This window comes from Nycticebus coucang, chromosome 16 (genome assembly GCF_027406575.1).
Source record: "Nycticebus coucang isolate mNycCou1 chromosome 16, mNycCou1.pri, whole genome shotgun sequence".
Classification (NCBI taxonomy): domain Eukaryota; kingdom Metazoa; phylum Chordata; class Mammalia; order Primates; family Lorisidae; genus Nycticebus; species Nycticebus coucang.
In genome coordinates, this window is record NC_069795.1 from 4,628,080 (window position 1) to 4,645,643 (window position 17,564).

The window sequence follows — 17,564 nt, forward strand, 5'->3', positions numbered from 1 at the left end:
GAGTTCCCAGAATACCAGGAGACTCAGCACGTCTCTGGGTGCCCTGCCCAGGTCCAGGATTTGGACAAGAGGAGGTCAACTTGTTGCTCAAAGTGGTTGTTTAAAGAACACTTTTAAAAATAAACCTTTTATCTCATTTGGTTTGCAAAAGCAGCTTTATGGAAATATAATTCCCATACCATCAAATTATCCTTTCAATGTAAAGTTGATGGTTTTTATATATTCACAGGTATGTGCTACCATCCCTCGGTCAATTCTAGACCATTTTCATCATCTCATAGAGAAACCCCACACCCTCAAGCTCTTACCCCACGTCGCCCCTCTGCCCCAGTCCTGAGCAACGCTGGCCTTTCTGTCCGTGGATTTCCTGTTTCCTCTGGACACTTCCTGTAGGTGGGGTCATGCTGGGTGGGCCTTTGGGGTCAGCTTCTGTTGCTTGGAGTGCTGTGGCATGGTCAGAACTTCGCTCCCATTTATGAATGGACAATATTCCATTGTGCCTCTTGGATGTGACATTTTGTTCATGGGTCTATTGGTGGACATTGATTTGGTTGTTACCACTTCGTGGCTCTCGTGAATAGTGTTGTACTGAACATTTATACAAGTTTTTGTCTGAACACCTGCTTTTAATTTTTTGTGTAAAGAGTCCTTTTTAGCAGGGAAGGAACAGTATGGTGGCCTCTCTTTGTGTGTGGTCAGTGATTTGAGAAGAGTGATTTGAAATTCCTGCTGCCCCTGTGTACAGAGTGTGGTACCCTGGGGGCACGCAGGGTCGGCCGGCAGTTAGGATGATACGGGAAGGGACAACAGTGTGACACTCATGGAGAATCTTCCTTCTGCACAGTTCGCCTCTACGGACCGAACTTCATCCTTCAAGTGTACTCTGCTCAGAGGAAGTCCTGGCACCCCGTGTGCAGAGATGACTGGAGTGAGAGCTATGGGCTGGCGGCGTGCAAGGACCTAGGCTACAAGTGAGTATTAGTGGTGCTCACAACAGAGATATGAGGAAGGTGCTCTCTGTTGCCCAGAGGTAGTAGTGTCACTATAGCTCACAGCAACCTCAAATTCCTGGGCTCAAGTGATCCTTCTGCCTCAGCCTCTCGAGTAGCTGGGACTACAGGGGCACAGAGCCATGCTTGGCTGATTGTTCTATTTTTTGTAGAGGTGGGGTCTCTCTCTGACTTAGGCTGGTCTTGAAATCCTGGCCTCAAGTGGTCCTCCCACCTTGGCCTCCCAGAGTGCTGGGATTACAGGCTTGAGTCATGGACCCCTGCTGGCCCATGGCTCTTTTTGTGAAGTGCCTCTCAGCCAAGGCTGAACCCTCCGCAGTATTGGGGGGCTGGGGGAGTCCCGTGCTGCTTTCACTGCATTTGGGAACCATTGAAGGCTTTTGAACAGGGGAGAGAATCAGTCAATAAGATTTATCCTTAAAAAAATTCTTTCCTGCTTGCAGCTGCAAGGAAAGGTGGGAAAAGTGAGGAGGGCGCATTCCTGGCCGGGGACGATCAGCATTGCTCAGGAGGACTCCATGGCCCTCAGGCATTAGGGGGAAAGGATTATATTGTTAGATTGCTACTCTCTCTTCCATGGAGGTGTCCCCTCTGGGATCCCTGTGCCATCTTAGGGATTCTATATACTTTTTCCAAGCGACTTGGCCACTTACAAGGAAGTTGGGATCTTAGCTAGTGGACTGCTTCACATCCCGGGACTGCCGGGTGAGTTACTGGTGACGCTGCCGTCACAGTTCAGGAGCCTGTTAGAATTTTGTAAGTGGGAACATTTCGTAGCTGTACATTTTATTAGACTATATGTATGTGTGGTTAAGTACTCAGACATCCTGATTCTTATCATTCCTTTGTTCTCACCCAAACTTGATTAGAAACATGACCGATGGAGGGGTTGTAACTGACCCCTCATGGTTATTGGGTCATAAATAGTCACAACACCATGTCACTCATTTAGAATGTGTGATTCCATTTTCCAAAATGCTAAGGTTTTCCTCTTCTGCTGAACATCACCCACGGAAAGTACAATGATACAGCTCAGGAATGGTGCTTGCTTGTGACCTGGCCATTGTAAATGAGGTTTCCGTCTTTTTTAGGAATAGTTTTTATTTTAGCCAAGGACTAGCAGATGACAGTGGGGCCACCAGCTTTATGAAACTGAACACAAGTGCTGGCAACATCGACCTCTATAAAAAACTGTACCACAGGTATGTAGCACTTTCTTTCTTTCTTTGAAAAGTTTTGTGAGGCGACTCCCTGGGGATGCCAGGGGAATCACATCCTGAGTCTGATTCCTCCCAGCTGCACGTCGGGGCCTGGCTGAGCTCCGCACTGGGAGGACGCTGGAGTCCGACCAGGACTGGTCAGTCCACACGGACCTGCGTCTGCTCACAGGCTGAGGCTGAAGCTGACTGGGCATTTTGTTCTCAGTAGCTGTCTGCTCTCACTGGAGGCAAACCCGGCAAGCTGGAGAACTGTCTTTATTTCTTTTTCTTCTCTCTCCATACATTAGGGCAGCACCTGCTGTGTCTGTGGGGGGTCTAGGAACCCGAAAGTACATCTCAGGGTCCTCACCGGTTTTCTAGGGGCTTTGCTGCTTCTGAGAGTGGTCAGTCCCCTGAGCCCTGACTCACGAGCAGCAGTGTCAGGTGGCATCATGCAAGAGTGGGCAGTGTCCTGGAGGCCTGGGGCAAATGGCTAGTGCAATTTAGTGAATTTTCCTGCACCTCAAACCGGACTTTTGGTCCTGGACAGGTCACAGTATGTCTGGTGGGTAGGAATAAACTCAAAGCATAGGTCACATGATCGGTGGGCTGAACTGGGCAGGAGGACGGATGAGGGGGAGGACTTAGACCACTCATTTTGTTTTGCTTGTGTTTCAAATGTTTGCAGCTTCCTAGGAGCACTGTCATTACCTGAACAGTTACTGATGTCAAAGAGACACAGCGTCCTTTTTTCTCACTTCCCAGGTCTAGGTGCTTATGCCCAGGTGCCAGGCACGCCTGCCTGCCCTCCAGGGGCCAGGTGTACATCTCAGCACCACCTCACCTGTCCTCTGAGTGGGAGGCTGGGAGCAGGTTGACATTCCTGGAGGCCACAGGCTGAGGTGTCTGGGGATTGTCCCTGGGAATGTGACAGGAGGAGTCAGGTGGACCCATCAGAACAGTGGGGCTGAGGTTTGTGATTTCCTGCTGAGAAGCTAAACACAGCTGCCTGGTGCTTTGTAAAGGCTGAGTGGTTCTTTGTCTTCCTTGGTTACACAGAAGAAATCAGGAAGCCAAGAAAATGCCAGGCCAGTGGGGCAGGAGGTGGGGGAGGGGAGAGGAGGCTGCCACCCTTGGCAGGAGCCTTGGGAACTCAGGTGGCTGGAGGGTTTGGAAGAAAGAAGAGGTTATTGTCTGCTGTTCTGTCCAGGAGGCGGGGACGGGGGCTTCTCCTCCTCTCCGCCTTCAGCAGCTGCCTTTTCATACTTGAGTCTATTGTGCCCAGTGCTGGAGCCTAACCCTAAGGTGTCCTGTCCACCTTAGGACTCTTAGAAAAGGTCTTCTCTTAAAGGGAGCATATCTCTGCTTGACACTCTCAGTGCCCCAGAGCCAAAGTCCACAAGGAACAGATCTGTAGTTACCGAGGACGCAGGGCATCTCCTCTGTCAGAGGCACAGGAAGACTTGTGTTAGGACCTGGGCTTGTGTTAGCTGCTTTGGGAGAGGTTCGGGGAGCGGGGCTTTGCTTGGGTTTGGATGTCACCTGGAAGTAGGTCGTCGTTCTGTGGCAGCCGCCTTATTATTTCTTTTCTAGAAGGAGGTTGGAATGAAGCTGGCCTGAGGCTGTGGTTGGGGAAGAGGCCTCAGTCCCTCGAGTTGGCCAGAATGGGAGGTGTGGGCTCATTATTCCTTCTGCTCAGTCGGGATTTCAGAGCGGCTGGTCTGTGCCTCAGTGGCAGTGTGGCCTTGGCCCGTGTTGATGCTTGATGACATGGGTTATGTTCTGCAGATACACAGCAGCTATCCTCTGCCGGTCAGGGCACCTCTTCCATCTCAGTGTACAGTGAGAGCCACTGCCAGACTTTCTTTCTGCCATAACCGGGATGCTCGACTTCCAAATGAGTAACTCAGTTCTTCTCTGCTCCCAGGCAAATTATGAGTCATACCGCTTTCCATGTTGTAAATGTACAGCAGGCACACGAACCCACAGGTTTCCAAATGGCTCACAAAGTTAGAAGATTAATTTAAATCCCAAAAACAAAAATTAAAACTAACATTACTGTGTGCTGACCCTCACCCTATGGCTTGGTACAATTATTGTCCTATTTTATTGATGAGCGAAAATCAGCACAGGGAGGCTAAGTACCTTGCCCAGGGTCACACAGCAGAGATGTGAACTGGGAACTTGTCTGCCCTTTGCCACTGCCCTGTTCAGGTCTGCTTACCTTACTGGGGTCTTCAGTCCGGGGTCCTTCTATGTCTGGGGAGATAGGAGAGAGAACGTAGGAAGCAAATATTCATTTCTAAGTATTTGAGAGTCAGGCATCCCCTCATTTATTAATGACAGAGTTCTCCCCTCTTCCTATTTAGTGATGCCTGTTCTTCAAAAATGGTGGTTTCTTTGCGCTGTATAGGTAAGTATTTCTCAGTTCTCCTTTTAAAATATTTCTAACCAGGACACTCTGTGTTCTCAGGAAAAGTGTCCCCCTGTGTCTTTGGAGTAGGCAGGGAGGAAGAATGTGCCCAGAGGCCCCTGGCTCTGTCCAAAGAGCTCCTTTTTTTGAATATTGATATAATTTTTTTTTTTTGAGACAGAGTCTCACTATGTCACCCTGGGTGGAGTGCGGTGGCATCACAGCTCACATTCTTGGGCTCCAAGTGATTCTCTTGCCTCAGACTTCCAAGTAGCTGGGACTACAGGTGCCCGCCACAATACCCGGCTATTTTATTTTTGTTGTTGCAGTTGTTTAGTTGGCTGGGGCCGGGTTGGAACCCGCCACCTTCAGTGCATGTGGCTGGTGCCATAACCACTGTGCTATGGGCACCGAGCCGAATATCGATATACTTCTAAGGGCTTCACTTGGGTCCGAGAGCATCACTGAGGACAGGCTGCTCAGGAAAACTACAAGGCCCTATTCTCTGTGGCTCGGCTGCCTAACATGGAGGCCTGTGGGCTCCTTCCCCAGTAAGCGAAGGACATGGCTTAGCTGGCTCTGGTGGCTGCCCCTTGGTGGACTTGAAGCATTTGTCATACATCCCAGCGGGCTGTGGCCATTAGGTGCTCACCAGCCCCTGGGACCCCAGAGGAGGGACTGGCCCAGAGACCAAGTACCCTCTTACTTCTCCCCGTTTTGTTCAGTGGCTCAGATTTTGGTGTCCCCACATTAGTGTTGGCATTGTTTCCAAGCTATTTATAAATTGCAAAGGGACTGTCCCTGTTCTTCCTTCTCTGGGATGGCCCAGTCCTATCCTGGGGCTGTGGGCCTGAGCCCAGCCTTCCATTGAAAGAGGTAGAAGGTACAGGTGTGGTCCCTTCCTGGCAAGGCTAGGCTCGGGTTCTCTTTAGGTCCTGAGTCGGTGTCCAGCAGCCCCAATTGGCCTGCCCTCTGCCCCAAGCCCACCTCATGGGGAGCAGAGACCCCGACACCAGGGCACCCTGCAGGTGGCCGGTGAATTGTAGGTTGTTGGGGGAGCCCACCGAGCTTCTGCCGGTGACTGGGCAGTGACCAGGGGCAGGACTGGGCGGGGGATTGGCCAGCGATTGCCATTGTGGAGACATTGGGGGGGAAGTGCTAGGAACCCAAATGCCCCAAACACCATAACCCCTCCCCTGGCTCGGGTGGATTTAGGGCTTTCCCAGGAGCCCCTCTGCCCACCCACCAGATGGGTTAGTCCTGGAGGAACATGTGGTACGAGGACAGGTATGACTTAGAGGCCGTCCTCATCCAAACCTCACCACCCATCCAAACCTCATCACCCCTCACTTACCCACCCACCCATCCAAACCTCACCACCCCTCACTTAACCATCCACCCATCCAAACCTCACCACCCTTCACCCACCAACCCATCCAAACCTCACCACCCCACACCCACCCACCCATACAAACCTCACCACCCCTCACTAACCCACCCATCCAAACTCACCACCCTTCACCCACCCACCCATCCAAAGCTCACCACCCCTCACTTACCCACCCATCCAACCTCACCACCCCTCAACCACCCACCCATCCAAACCTCACCACCCCTCACCCACCCACCCATCCAAACCTCACCACCCCTCACTTACCCACCCACCCATCCAAACCTCACCACCCCTCACTTACCCACCCAACCATACAAACCTCACCACCCCTCACTAACCCACCCATCCAAACTCACCACCCCTCACCCACCCACCCATCCAAACGTCACCACCCCTCACCCACCCACCCATCCAAACTTCACCACCCCTCACCCACCCACCCATCCAAACCTCACCACCCCTCACCCACCCACCTATCTAAACCTCACCACCCCTCACCCACCCAACCATCCAAACCTCACCACCACTCACCCACCCACCCATCCAATCCTCACCACCCCTCACCCACCCAACCATCTAAACCTCACCACCCCTCTCCTGCCCAACCATCCAAACCTCACCACCCCTCACCCACCCACCCATCTAAACCTCACCACCCCTCACCCACCCACCCATCCAGACCTCAACACCCCTCACCTACCCACTCATCCAAACCTCACCCAACCCTCACTTACCCACCCATCCAAACCTCACCACCCCTCACCCAACCCTCACTTACCCACCCATCTATACCTCACCACCCCTCACCCACCCAACCATCCAAACCTCACCATCCCTCATCCACCCAACCATCCAAACCTCACCACCCCTCACCCACCCACCCATCTAAACCTCACCACCCCTCACCCACCCACCCATCCAAACCTCACCACCCCTCACCCACTCAACCATCTAAACCTCACCACCCATCACCCACCCACCTATCTAAACCTTACCACCCCACACCCACCCACCCATCCAAACCTCACCGAGTAGGGAGCACCAGTGAAGTCTCAGGGGTGCCTGCAGGGAAGTGGTTCTTCCTTGGGACCTGTGCGGGCTGGGGACTGTCCTTTCCCCAACGAGAAGAGCCCAGAGGAGTCCTCTAAGTGAGGCTCCAACAAAGGGAATTTTGGTAGCAGCCCTGGAACCCTGGGGAGGGTGGCATCTGGTTAGGCTGGCCTGTGTCATTGTGGCTCTTGTTCCTGGTCTCAGGGGCCTGCTGGCCTTTGCTTGTCATTCTCAGCATGCGGGGCCACCTCGAACATGAGCAGCCAGAGCAGGATCGTGGGTGGCTCGGGTGCCAACCTGGGGGACTGGCCCTGGCAGGTCAGCCTGCACGTCCAGAATGTCCATGTGTGTGGAGGCTCCATCATCACCCCCGAGTGGATTGTGACAGCTGCACATTGCGTGGAAGAGTAGGTCCTGGGGTGCAGGGCGATGAGGGGCGGCAGGGCACACTCCTGATGCCTGGCGACCTTTGGAAGCCCCAGGGCCTTTGTGCAGAAATGGGAGCAGTACAGGTGCCTGCTCCTGGCACTGATGGGGGCTGGGTGAGCCAATGCCCGGGATGCGTGACCTGTGTCCACCCCTCAGCACGTGTACACGGAGCATCCCTGCACATGGGCTCTGGGTGCCAGGGTGTGGCCTGGCAGGAGATCCCCAGCGAAGCTGCTGTGCCAGCTTTCCTCCCAGTCAGCCGTCCTCCTGGCTCTGCCCCACCCCTGTGAAAAATCCTTTTCCCCTTGAGGGCTCCTCTGTCCTGGATGCTGGCCTGGGTGAGGGCACCCTCAGACATGCTCGGGGACTTCCTGCTGTCCTGCGGGAAGGTCCTTTGGGGCTAAGGGTGGCCATAATTCACAGTGACAGCTTTTGTGGGAGATGCAGTGCCCTTCTCCACCTTTTTCTTAAACACATAGTTTTTGATCATAGGCCTATTTTTGAGGAAGTCTCACTCAGCAGGGGAGCCTTTCTACTACTCTGGGGAGTGTAGGGTACAAGGGCTGTCACCAAGAGCACCCCCTCATTCCCCAGGGACCGAGCACCCTCTATCGATGTCTCTTAATAGGGACACACCAAGATAAAGGGCATACTTTGATATTAGACTTCAAGTCTGTCCATCAGTACACGTTGATTAAGCGCCTACTGTGTGCCAGGAAATGCTCTGGCATATAAAGGTAGGGAAGACCCAGTCCTGCTGGAAATGCTGTTTGGAACCACAGGGAGTGTCCAGTTAGGCTGACACAGGAGAACCAGGAGGAGCAGGTCCCTAGTGAGGTACAGCAGGAGTGAGGAAGAGGGCGGGTGTGGGGTGCAGCAGGAGCCAGGAGGAGGGCGGGTGGGGGGTGCAGCAGGAGCCAGGAGGAGGCGGGTGGGGGGTGCAGCAGGAGTGAGGAGGAGGCGGGTGTGGGGTGCAGCAGGAGCGAGGAGGAGGCAGGTGGGGGGTGCAGCAGGAGCCAGGAGGAGGGTGGGTGGGGGGGTGCAGCAGGAACCAGGAGGAGGCGGGTGGGGGGTGCAGCAGGAGCCAGGAGGAGGGCGGGTGGGGCAGGCGGGGCCAGGGAACAGGCGCTGAGCCGCCAGCTCCAGAATCTGGCGGGATGGTTTTGGGTTGTCCACTCACCTCTGGGAATCTTGGCTCCAGTTTATGACTTCTGTTTTATTTATTTATTTATTTATTTTAATTAAAATTAAATTTTTTAATTTTTATTATTATTTTGAGACAGAGTGTCACTCTATGCTAGGAAGAGTGCCATGGTGTCACGGCTCACAGTAACCTCAAACTCCTGGGCTCAAGCCATTCTCCTGCCTCAGTCTCTCAAGTAGTTGAGACTACAGGCACCTGCCGCTACACCTGGCTAGGTTTTCTATTTTTACTAGAGATGGAGGAGTCTCACTCTTGCTCAGGCTGATCTCGAAATCCTGAGCTCAAGGGATCCTCCCGCCTCAGCCTCCCAGAGTGCTGGGATTACAGGCATGAGCCACCGGGCCTCACCTGGCTTACGATTTTTTGAAGTTCATCAGATGAGTGTTTCATATTTGTGGCTCCAAGATGCTGAGTGTGGTTCATTTTTATCTCCCAGACCTCTTAACAACCCGCGGCACTGGACAGCATTTGCGGGAATTCTGAGACAATCTTTCATGTTCTATGGAAGTGGAAACCGGGTGGAAAAAGTGATTTCTCATCCAAATTATGATTCCAAGACCAAGAACAATGACATTGCGCTCATGAAATTGCAGACGCCTCTGACTTTTAATGGTATGTGTGGCTTAGTGATGGTCCTTCTTGCTAAATCTCCAGGAGCTGTTGACTAGAAATAAAGCCTGGGCTGAGCTGAATAGAAGGGGGGCGTGCGTGGCTGGAGGGTGGTGTCCAGCGGGGTGGCAGCAGAAGAGGCTCAGTGGAGGGAGGCCACATCACTTGCGGCCTGTGGAGGGAGGCAGAAGCCCCTCGTCTGTCCTCCACCGGGTGGTGATGATGATTTAAGCCACAGTGGAAAAACCGAGAATAGGGGTTCTGCCCCACGGTACTCTTGACCTTGCGGCTGGGCAGTTCTTTGCAGATGGCTGTCCTGGGCACAGCTGGGTGTTCAGTAGCATCACCAGCCTCCACCACTGGACGTCAGCTGTTCTCCTAGACGTGACAACCAGCGCTGTCTCCAGACGTTGCCAGATGTCCTCTGAGTAACAAAGATGCCTCCAATTGAGTGCACCTGGTCTATAATTTGTAAAGATACTTTATTTTTTAAAAAATATATGTTCTGAAAGCAAGATGCCTAATTTAAAACAAATATGCTTTCCCTTAGTGTCTTATGTGGCCACCACTCTAGTGTGACTCAGGGTCTGGAATGTTCTAGCCCCACATGGGTACAGAAGAAGCCAAATCTCGTCCCACCCCACGAAGTGTTTGTATTTGAGTTGGTTCTCACAGAGACAAGCCAATTGTCTGGTGACAGCATGTTGTCCAGCTCAGGCCTCCAAGGGAGAAACCAGGTGCCACTGGCCTTTTGGCTGCTGGCTCCCAAGTGTCTTTTCCAACCTCTGTTTCTTGGAGGACACATCATGAATTTTTAGAAGCAGAGCTAGTGAATAATTCCACTTATAAGTAGCATAAACCTTGATGCTGGAAGGAGGGGCCTGGGGCGGGGGTGGGGGCGGGGAAGCAGTGAGAATGTGGGACATAGTGGGATCTGGGGTCCTCTGCGCAGGGAAACAGGGGTGGCAGTTCAGCAGTCATGTGGGGAAGGGCCAGGCAGAGACCATGGCCGAGGCCCTCAGTGAGACTGGCCTTGCTCACCTGTTTTCTCTTCTGGAAACAGACAAAGTGAGACCCGTGTGCCTGCCCAACCTGGGCTTGATGCTGCAGCCGGAACAGCCCTGCTGGATTTCTGGGTGGGGGTCCACCCAGGAGAAAGGTGAGGCTGCTGACACGCCTGTCTACTGGGCCTGCAGACAGAGCACTGGGGTCAGAAAGGGAGGTCTGGGTTTCATCCCAGTTCCACCACTCAATGACTGGATAACTTTAGGCAATTCCCCAGTCCTAGTGCCTCAGTTTCTCCATCTGCTAAATGGGAATGATGGTACCCGTGCTCCCTAACACACATTGTCCTTACTCAGATCAAATGGAACAGTGTGTGGAAACAGCTTTCTGGAGTTCAAGGGCCGCATAAATGAGGGATTTATAGAGTCCCTTGTGCTTGTGCCCGTTGTCACTGTGGGCCACCTGGAAGTCCCACCACACCCTCTGTGTCTTAGAGGGGGCCTCTGTGGCCCACAAGGCCGCCTCACTCCGTCAAAGCCTTTGTCCCTCTGTTGGGGTAGACAGAGCAGGAGGCAGATTTCCCTACACAGCTTGCCCAGCTCCTTTGGCTGCCCTCTGTGTACCCCCTGAGGAGGGTTTTTAGATGAAGGGATCCTGGCTGTTTCATACTTATGGGGGCCTGGAAGCACTTGGTGGTACAAAGGTGCATTTTCTAGACTGTTTACATCAGTGGTTTTCAACCTGTGGGCCATTGTATTAGGAAGGTTGAGAACCACTGGTTTACATCCTTATAAGAAGTGTTTAGCTCATGTATACAAGTCCTTCAACACAAGGGAAAAAGTACAAGGGTGGGTAAATTGGAGTACTAGGGAGAGAGTTGGGGGTCATCCTGGCACCTTGTCTGCAGAAACGTCCTGCAGCTGGGTCCAGTGGGGCAAGACGAAAGGGAACATCAAGAAATATTGGTGGCACAGCTGGGACAGATTGGGTGCTGCTCAGTGCTGGGAATGCTTACCCTGTGGGCCTCTGGGTCAGGTGTGGGCAGACACCCAGGGAGGCAACTGAACTGGGGGCTAGCACAGCCCCACTGCTTTGAGGAGGTGGTCAGGGAGGGCTTCTTGGAGGAGGTGGCATGTGAGCTGAGGCCTGACTGTCAGGCATGGATAAGAGCAGAAAGGCCAGGAATCAGGAGGTCAAGGAGATGGGCTCCCATGAGGACCTGGCTTCTCTTTGTGTGAGACAAAGAGGTCTCACAGAGGGGACAGCCGTGACCTGACAGTTGTGTGTGGCATGACAGGAAGGGAGGGGCAAGAGGAGATGAGAACGGTGATGACAAGGCTGTTGCTGTGGTCCCCCGAGGCAGGCTGGTGGCTCAGAGCGGGTGGGGTGTGAGTATGGAGAGGCGAGGGTGCCTTTGGACTAGAGCCATCAGGCTTGCTGCAGGACTGACTGTCAGCAGGGGAGAATGAGAAGTCGGTGGCAGGGGGTGGCTTCCTGCTGTGTGACTGGAGCCATGGAGTATTGGGTGTGAGAAATTGGGGTGAAAGGGGGCATGGAGAGGGATGCTGTTTTTGCACATTAAGCCCATGATGCCCAGAAGACTTCCAAGTGGCAGTGGAGGGCAGGAGGGCAGAGGGCAAGGCCCAGAAATAGCAAGTGTAGGCGACGTCCCCAGAAGTTCTCCCGTGCGGGCCACCGAGCCCCTGGCCATGTGGGCTCAGGGCCCCGTGTGTCCTGGGAAGGTCCAGTGAAGAGCAAGCGATGAATGGGAAGACTGGGCCTGTGGAAGATTCCAGAAGGAGGCAGTTCCTTCCCCTCAGGCCAAACCCCTGCTCTTCATGTAACCTGGGCCCAGGAGACTGCTGGGTCCCCAGGAGAGGACTTGGAGTTAGGGAGCGTGGAGGGAGGGCGGAGAGAGGAACGCTGGGATGTGGCCATTTACAGCGTGCACAGTGGTCAGGGCAGGGGAATCTGCTCTTCCTGTGAGAGCTGGTGCCTGCACCGGGACAGAGCTCGACCAGCCCCCCGTTCTTAGGCAAGACCTCGGACGTGCTGAACGCTGCCCCGGTGTACCTCATAGAGCCCTGGAAGTGCAATAGCAAATATGTCTACAACAATCTGATCACACCTGCCATGATCTGTGCGGGGTACCTGGAGGGCACCATCGACTCCTGCCAGGTAACTGCACGTTTTCATCCAACCTCTGGGCCTTCCCAGCTCCTGTGGAGCACCCCCTAAGAGACAGGCCTTTCCTGGTCACCGGAGCCTCCCTGGGGACACAGCCAACTCAGGGGCAGCTGTGGGAAGTGAAGGTGCTAATGGCAAGAGAGTCTCAGGTGACAGGAGCAGGTGCTGCCCGTGAACCCCACATGCTGGCCGTGCACCCTCTGAAAAACCCGTATTTGGTGAAAGTGTCCATGGAACAGACTGTTTTAAACTATGAAAAGCAGTTTATTTGGTAACTATTAGCTGGTATAGACTAAAATCGAAGCTGGTGTCGTCTCTTTGGGGGATCATATCTGTTACCATCACCCCTGCAGGCACAGCCAGTGGCTGTGAGTTGATTTTCTGCTTTAGGTAACTTACTCTGTCTCCCAGGGTGACAGCGGAGGACCTCTGGTCACTTTGAAGAATGGCGTCTGGTGGTTGGTTGGAGACACAAGCTGGGGCTCCGGCTGTGCCAAGCCTAACAGACCAGGAGTGTACGGGAACGTGACAGTGTTTATGGACTGGATTTATCGACAGATGAGGGTAACTTTCCCATCCTGCTCAGAGTCCTCTGATTCTTTATGCCAAAGCCAGCTGTCTACTAGGTGTGGTTCCGCTGCCAGAAGCTGGCTGCTGCCCTCTGGTCGGCACGAACATACCTGGCCTCCCACGGCCAGGGGTTTGCTGTTAGGTCGTTTCCCACCCCTCTGGTGCCCACTCGCTCCTCTGGGGCTCAGCTGCAGAACCGTGCTCGGTGACCGTGCTCGGTGACCACAGATAGTTCTGGCTCAGCTGACTCAGGTACCCCACCCAGACCTCATCAAATCAAGCTCCTGACAATGGGCAGAGAGCCGAGGGAAGACTCGTGACTATGCCGCACCCTTCCCTGGGGAAGCTGGGAAGCCCCCGAGGTTAGCGGGTGGAGAGGCAGCTGGCGCTCTGGGGTGCCCAGACTCTGGTAGGGAAGACTGGGAGGTGGGGAAGATCCCAGGGGCTCTCCGCAATGCTGGCCTCAGGGGTGCCCAGCTCAAGACTGCCCTGGGCACTGTCCAGGTTGGGGGTGAGCACCAGACCTTCCTGTCTCCGGGGCCTTGGGAACCACAGTCTCCTCAGACTTCTGCGTTTTCTAGGGCCAGGCTGCTGGAGAAAGAAAACGTTCTGTTGCGTCTCATCTCAAGTCTCCCAAGGTCTCCCAGGCTGTTAACGGAGGGGCAGAACTAGAGGGAATGACCCCTTAAGGCCCGACCTGGGTCCCCGTCAAATGATAGCCAAGACGCAGGGCTTTCATGGGAGCCTGAGACTGGCCCGTCTTCTCCCGGCAAAGGGCCCTTACTGCAAATAGAAAACCCCAGATCGGCTGTCTGGTGGAGGGAGCAGCATGGCAGGAGGGGAGCTGGTGGGGCTGAGAGGGGCCCAGAGGGGACAGTCACCAGGCCAAGGCCACACCTGCTCTGGGAAGGAGATAGCAAAAGAGCAGGTTGTGTGTAGGGGCTGCAGGTGGGTCAACGTACTGGCCTGGGTGTCTGGAGAGCATCTGGGAGGACACGAGATGAAACATGAGGGACGTTGGCTCCCCGCCTGGAGGCCCACGTCCCATGCTAAGCCACAGGCTGTGCCCATACCAACCTATGCCACACTATGCTGTCCCCTCAGGCCCCAGCCCCACTGTGCCCAACCTGATTATGGCTGAGCCTGGGGAAAAATGGCCCGTTTGTGCTATTAATTTTGCTTATTGCTTTATAAATGCTTCACATCCATCCACAGAAAAAGTAATAATTTTCTACTTTTGTTTGTCTTAAGAAAGTAACATCTGGTTTTTGTTTTTCTTCCCTGAACAGGCAGACAGCTAATCTGGGTGGCCTCTGTCCTTGACACGGTTCTGCAAGAAAATGGAGGGGCTGAATTTGATTCCCTGTGCTTGATTATTTTTAGAGATGATTGGAAGATCCTTTCATTTTTATTAAATAGTGAACTTGTCTGACTTTGGCACTCTCTGCCGTTCTGTGCAGGCCACAGGGGCTCCCCTGACCCTGGGCCCATTCCCTCTGAGCCTCGTCCGAGAGGGGTGATGGCCTGGCTGGGCGTGGACACCTGCAGCTGGATGGGAGGTTGCAGGGTGGAGGCAGCCTGCTGGGCTCTTCCCTCCACACCCATTCTGGGGCTGCTTTTGGATGAGCCCAGGGCTGTCACTTCTCAGCTGCTGGACGGCTGGAGATGGAAAGGGGACAGTCACCAGCACAGCCCCATGCCCCACTCTCCATATGAGGTTTTTGCCAATCACTTTTTAGAGCCTTCTCACCAGCCACTGATGGTGGCTGGAAATAAAGGGACCGGCCCTTCATGGGTGGTGACATGCGAGTCGCATGTAAGGGCAGCAGAACCTTTTCCTTTCTTCTTGCTGGGTGAGAGTGTACACAGCCCTCCGTGCAAGGGACGCGGCTCCTGGTGCACATCTCGTCTGGTCTCCCCCTGCGTGTCTCCTTCTCCAGCCCCCTTGGAGAGTGTGCATGACCCTTGGTCCTGGCAGGAGGGCTGAGTCGGGCACCATGCTGACCCTCCTCAGGCTACTTACTGGAAATCGAGGTCCCCTGGGGCAATCAGGGATGCGTGGTGTGCGACGCACAGTCCACAGTCCGTGTCACGTTTCTACGTTGCTACCTCAAAGCTCCAGAATCTCGGTGCCTCCCAGTAGTTGGTGGCATTGAGCTCTCTGAGACTGTTATTGCCCTCACCGAGGATGTGCAAGGGCTTGTTGGAGCTACTTTCACAAAGTGACTGGCTCCCGACTTAACGTTCTGTGAACAAATGTGCTGAAGAGAAGTGCTATGCTGGCAGCCAAGAAGAGAAAGATGCTCCCTTTTGGACTTCCTGGGGTCCCTTCCAGCACCCCAGGTTTCCACGGGGCTGGGGGCCCTCTCGTTGCCAGGTGCCTTAACCGTGGCACTGCTGTCCCACGGTCCTATTCTTTCCAAGCATGCTGGCTTTTAAGAAGGAAATGAATGATTCTACCGCTAGGGCTTAACCTTGAACTAGGGGGCCACACGCCTCTGTGGGGGCAGCGTCCCCAGGGATCTGTGAACGGGCAACTCTGTGAGGTGCCTTCTCCCGAGCCAGACATTGGACAGCCTCATAAGGTGAAAACATCTTCCTACTTTACTGTTCCTTTTTATTTATGTGACCAGCAATTTATCTTCTGTTTTATATCTTTTTTAAACTGTAAAATTCAATTGTAAAATTGCATATCATGCAAATAAATTATACTGTTTTTGCCACCTATTGCTTGTGTCTTTGGAGTTGTGCCTGGCGAGTGGGCCCAGACTGCACGTCCCTCTAAGGGGTGAGGAGGGGGCTGCTACTGTGTGGCCAAGGCAGAGCTGGGTGCTCCTCCGGTTGGTCCCCTCACCTCTCGTAGACTGTTCCATCAGAGATGTCCGTCAAGTGACTCATGGGTGGGCATTGCCCGGGGCTCCCAGACTCCCACACTCAGACCCTGAGAACCAGCGTCTGCTGACCTGTCTGCCCCGTGTCCTCACATCCTCAGGGGCAGCACAACCGGGACTGAACCCAGCGTCCCGTGCTGTGAAGGCGTCTTCCTTCAGGAAGTTCCTGTGATTTCATGGTGGCCGAGACGCTCGCTCGGATGGTTTTATCCAGTGCTGTGTAGTTGACACGTGGAGGGAGATGAAGACTGGGGAGCTTTGCCCTGTTTGAGAACAGAATCCTATTCTTCCCCTTAGCACCCCTCAATACCTGACAGTAACTGCAGGAAATGAGTGGCGACTGGGTAAGTCAAAATGGGTCAAAAGTATGAGGAAAAAGTAAAAGTAAAGCACACACTCTAACAGACCCTTGTTATTTGCCCTGGTGATGTTCTGCAGAGTCTCCATCAACACTGAATTAGGAACATTGAGCCATTGCTCCTGGGAAACAGAGTCGGGTTCCGTGAGCCTCTGGTCAGAGCATCTTTATAAATTGACAGATACATAACTGTTTTACAAGTGCTTCTGTTTGAGGACACTTTAAACTGTAACTCAGCCTGAATGCAACTTGCCTAATGCATACACATTCTACACAAAGGCACAGTGCAGCCTCCCTGTGCTCAGGACGTCAGCCCTGCATTTGGGGGCATTTCAAACAAGGGCCTGAAAGTTCACAAATCCAGGAAACGCAGCAGTAAACAGACCATGAGAAAGACACTTATTTACAGCTTGCATCTGAGACCGGAAGGCTGGGTGTCACTCCCTCAGACCTAGGCTGGGAATGTACATGCTGGATGGCTCAAATTCTTCACTACTCTGTGTGTGTCCATGAAAGAGTTGCGGGTTGATTAGAGGCTGCAAATCAATTTTAGAAACAGGCGAATTCACAAACAAGGAACTGTGAATGTTGAGTATTTATCGTATGCCTCAGATGTCCATGTGAGCAAAACAGTTGATTTCTATGCCGTTAATAGTTTTCATATTGGAAGTGATTTTACTTTTGAACTGTTTTACACACACTTTCGGATGGGAATGATTTCACTTAAAGGATCTTAGTCACAAAGCCAAGAGACTAGGCAAATATTGAAAATTTTGTATTTAAACATTTATAAAAGGCACAAGTGAATGTGTTTAATATAAATCAACCCAAATGCTCAGTGGAGCGCGGCTTAGCTCCGCGTTTTTTGGTTCTTCTCACAGCAGGTGAGTCTCAGCGCTGAAAGGAGCATCACCCCTTGCTGAGTTGCTGGGGCATGGGGCTTGCCTTAAACTCAGGGCCCCCATGTGTTCCAGCCACTTTTCCTGGTTCTCCTGTGGCTCTCTGCATGTAGCTCTGATCCCTTTTCCCTTCAGACCAGAGCTGCTACCCCCAAGCCTGACTCTATAAAGAGCTGCAACCAGCCCTGGCTGGAGTTGATTCCACAGCACAGCCCTCTGCTGCTCTGGATACAACGGAAGAGGGTGTGTTAAGATGTCCTGGCAGGAGCCACAGCTCACATTCCTGGTGCACCTGCTGTTTTAAGACAAATGCTGGCATTTATGTTATTGCTAAAAGAACATTGAAA

At 53.2% G+C, this 17,564-nt stretch overlaps 1 protein-coding gene across 4 annotated transcripts in view; it reads left to right on the top strand.

The window, feature by feature from the left end:
- The window catches only part of TMPRSS2 (transmembrane serine protease 2), a 37,307-nt gene extending 21,519 nt beyond the window's left edge, over positions 1–15,788 (top strand). For 3 of the 4 annotated variants that reach the window (XM_053565406.1, XM_053565409.1, XM_053565408.1), the window contains exons 6-13: positions 845–971; positions 2,102–2,212; positions 4,579–4,622; positions 7,301–7,472; positions 9,135–9,310; positions 10,371–10,466; positions 12,348–12,490; positions 12,911–14,350. In XM_053565406.1, coding sequence (XP_053421381.1) covers positions 845–971; positions 2,102–2,212; positions 4,579–4,622; positions 7,301–7,472; positions 9,135–9,310; positions 10,371–10,466; positions 12,348–12,490; positions 12,911–13,291 — 1,250 coding nt within the window. In that variant the 3' untranslated portion in view covers positions 13,292–14,350. The other variant, XM_053565410.1, reaches the window with a different exon arrangement.
- The last annotated feature ends 1,776 nt before the right edge of the window (positions 15,789–17,564 follow it).